The 2,339-nt window shown below is 33.2% G+C and overlaps 1 protein-coding gene across 1 annotated transcript; it reads left to right on the top strand.

The window, feature by feature from the left end:
* Positions 1-509: 509 nt before the first annotated feature.
* On the top strand, positions 510-1,626 carry LOC111908753 (heavy metal-associated isoprenylated plant protein 39). The gene is made up of 3 exons (XM_023904565.3): positions 510-659; positions 1,075-1,150; positions 1,221-1,626. The coding sequence occupies exons 1-3, from the start codon at positions 645-647 to the stop codon at positions 1,559-1,561; spliced, it is 432 nt and encodes a 143-aa protein (XP_023760333.1). The 5' UTR covers positions 510-644; the 3' UTR covers positions 1,562-1,626.
* The last annotated feature ends 713 nt before the right edge of the window (positions 1,627-2,339 follow it).

Below are 2,339 nucleotides of genomic sequence, written 5' to 3'. Positions count from 1 at the left end.
TTGGTTTGGTTGCTAAACATATTCGTTTAAACTTGAGTTGATATATATTAATCTTGTACTAAAATTATTATCCTATATTAGAAATGATAAAAATAATCCATAGTTTCTTTGTGATGATATTTTTCTAGATATTTTATTTTAGAATCCTTTTATTTACAATACTTTTTCTGCTTTAAAGATTAAATCATAAAACCAAACCGAATCAAAAATTGATCAATTTTATCTCTTGTAATCAAAACCTAATCAACGCAGTTGATACCTTATTTGAATCATTAAGAGATTAAAATGATTGGAATACTAAATTCTTAACTTTTGCTAAGAGGCCTAAATCATTCTCAATGATTCTAGAAAATACAGTATGAAAGGACTTGGTCTAATTGCGTTTACAAGCTTTTAAGTCCAAAGTCTTTAAGAATTCCTTTTATTTTCTAACCCCTCTTGCAAAATTTGAATGTTGTTTTGGTTTTATGATATTTTTCTAATGTCATTTGTTCAACGAGTAATTGTCAAAGACTCGAATCACTGTTCCTCCCACTCGCTTTCCCCCCCTTCCGTCTTATAAAATAAACACACGGAGTTTACTCAGCCATTCCACAAGTTGAACTCTCCTTCGTTTCAATTCAACTCCTTATACTTCAATCAATATGGGTGAAGCCAAGGTAAATTTTCTTCTGTTTCTTTTGATTTCAACGACAGAAAATATTCAATAAAAACACCTCAATCGATCGTAATTTGGACTTGAATTGAGTTTCCAACTCTGTTTCTTGATGATCTTTTTGCATGTTCCCTGTTTCATCTCCTCTGTTTTCATAAAATATCGAAAATCACACACAAAGAGCCAATAATTTGTCTTTTTTTTTTTTTTTCTTTAAATTCAATCTAACTTCGATTTCTTGATGGGTTTTACCTACTGTCGATGATTTCACAGAAAAACGTTTACTTTTTTTTCCCAAAACTCATCATCACACTCTATTTTTGTATGCATTCTAGCCTCGTTTCTTATCATTCTTGACCTTAACATTCATCTGTTGGAAATTCTGATAATCAACATCATCTTCTTGTATTGAATTTCAGAAAGTAGTTGTGAAGGTGGGTGTACACGATGATAAACAGAAAAGGAAGGCTTTGAAGGCAGTTTCAAGTCTTTCAGGTTAATACTCGGTTTGTTTTGTTTTCATTACAGTACAAGAAGTTTGACTAAACTAACAAGACTTTTACAGGGATCGAGTCCTTAGCTATGGACATGAAAGACAAGAAATTGACGGTGATCGGTGATGTTGATCCGGTTTGTATCGTCGGAAAACTTAAAAAACATTGGCACACAGAGATAGTGACCGTTGGACCAGCCAAAGAAGAAAAGAAGAAAGAGGGCGGCGATAAGAAAGACGTCGATAAGAAAGACGGGGATAAGAAAGACGACGATAAAGATAAGAAGAAGAAGGAGGAGGAGGAGGCTATTAAAAAATGGGTGGAAGCTTATAGGGCCTATAATCCTTGCATGACACAGCACTACTGTGTCCAGAGTGTAGAAGAGTATCCCAATAGTTGTGTTATTTGCTGAGTTTTCGAAATTGTAAAAGAAACATGGATATACATGTATATCACTATAAGTTATTTTTCATATCATATCACAAAATCACAAAATGACCATGCCAATCGCGAAATACACCTAGCGACTTACGAGTAGAAAACAAATAGTCCCCACATATAAAGAGTCCATTGCTGTCCTTATTAATTTTGTCATTGTGCTCGAAAACAATGCTCGAAGTCTCACTATAACGTCAAGGTGAGGACATCAATGAAAGCAAGCGATCCTTAATCCTTCTTGTTTGAGTACATTTAACAATCAACAAAGGATCAAAAATATACTATCAAGCAAGTTCATTTTTGGAATTTTAGGCTATGTGGCAACAATGTTAAGGCTTTTTGAGTATAAATTGACAATGTTGAAACTAAAAATATAGTAGGGTTAGAATACGAACAACGCTATAGTTAATTATTTGTTCTTTGTAGATTGATTCCAACAGACGTATACGTGTGCAAGTGACACAGAGGTCAACTATATTGCTAATAGTAAGCGTATAGCAACACGTCATTGTCTATGAAAGATACGTGACTTTTTGTCCCTTCAAAACATTCATTAATTTCTTAATGATAAAAAATCCTCGACTTATATCCCTTCGTTATTACATCATTAAACATGAGTCACATATAAGTTCAGTGTCATATAACTCCAATAACTAGTTTCTTGATAATATCAATCATAATTATCTGGTCACACACTTAGATTCTTAGGGACCCAAACGATAACTGACGATACTTGTCAACACTCATAACAT

The sequence above is a fragment of the Lactuca sativa genome, chromosome 6, assembly GCF_002870075.4.
Source record: "Lactuca sativa cultivar Salinas chromosome 6, Lsat_Salinas_v11, whole genome shotgun sequence".
NCBI lineage: Eukaryota > Viridiplantae > Streptophyta > Magnoliopsida > Asterales > Asteraceae > Lactuca > Lactuca sativa.
The sequence above is the reverse complement of the archived record's forward strand: the minus strand, read 5'-3'. Positions and strand labels throughout refer to the sequence as shown.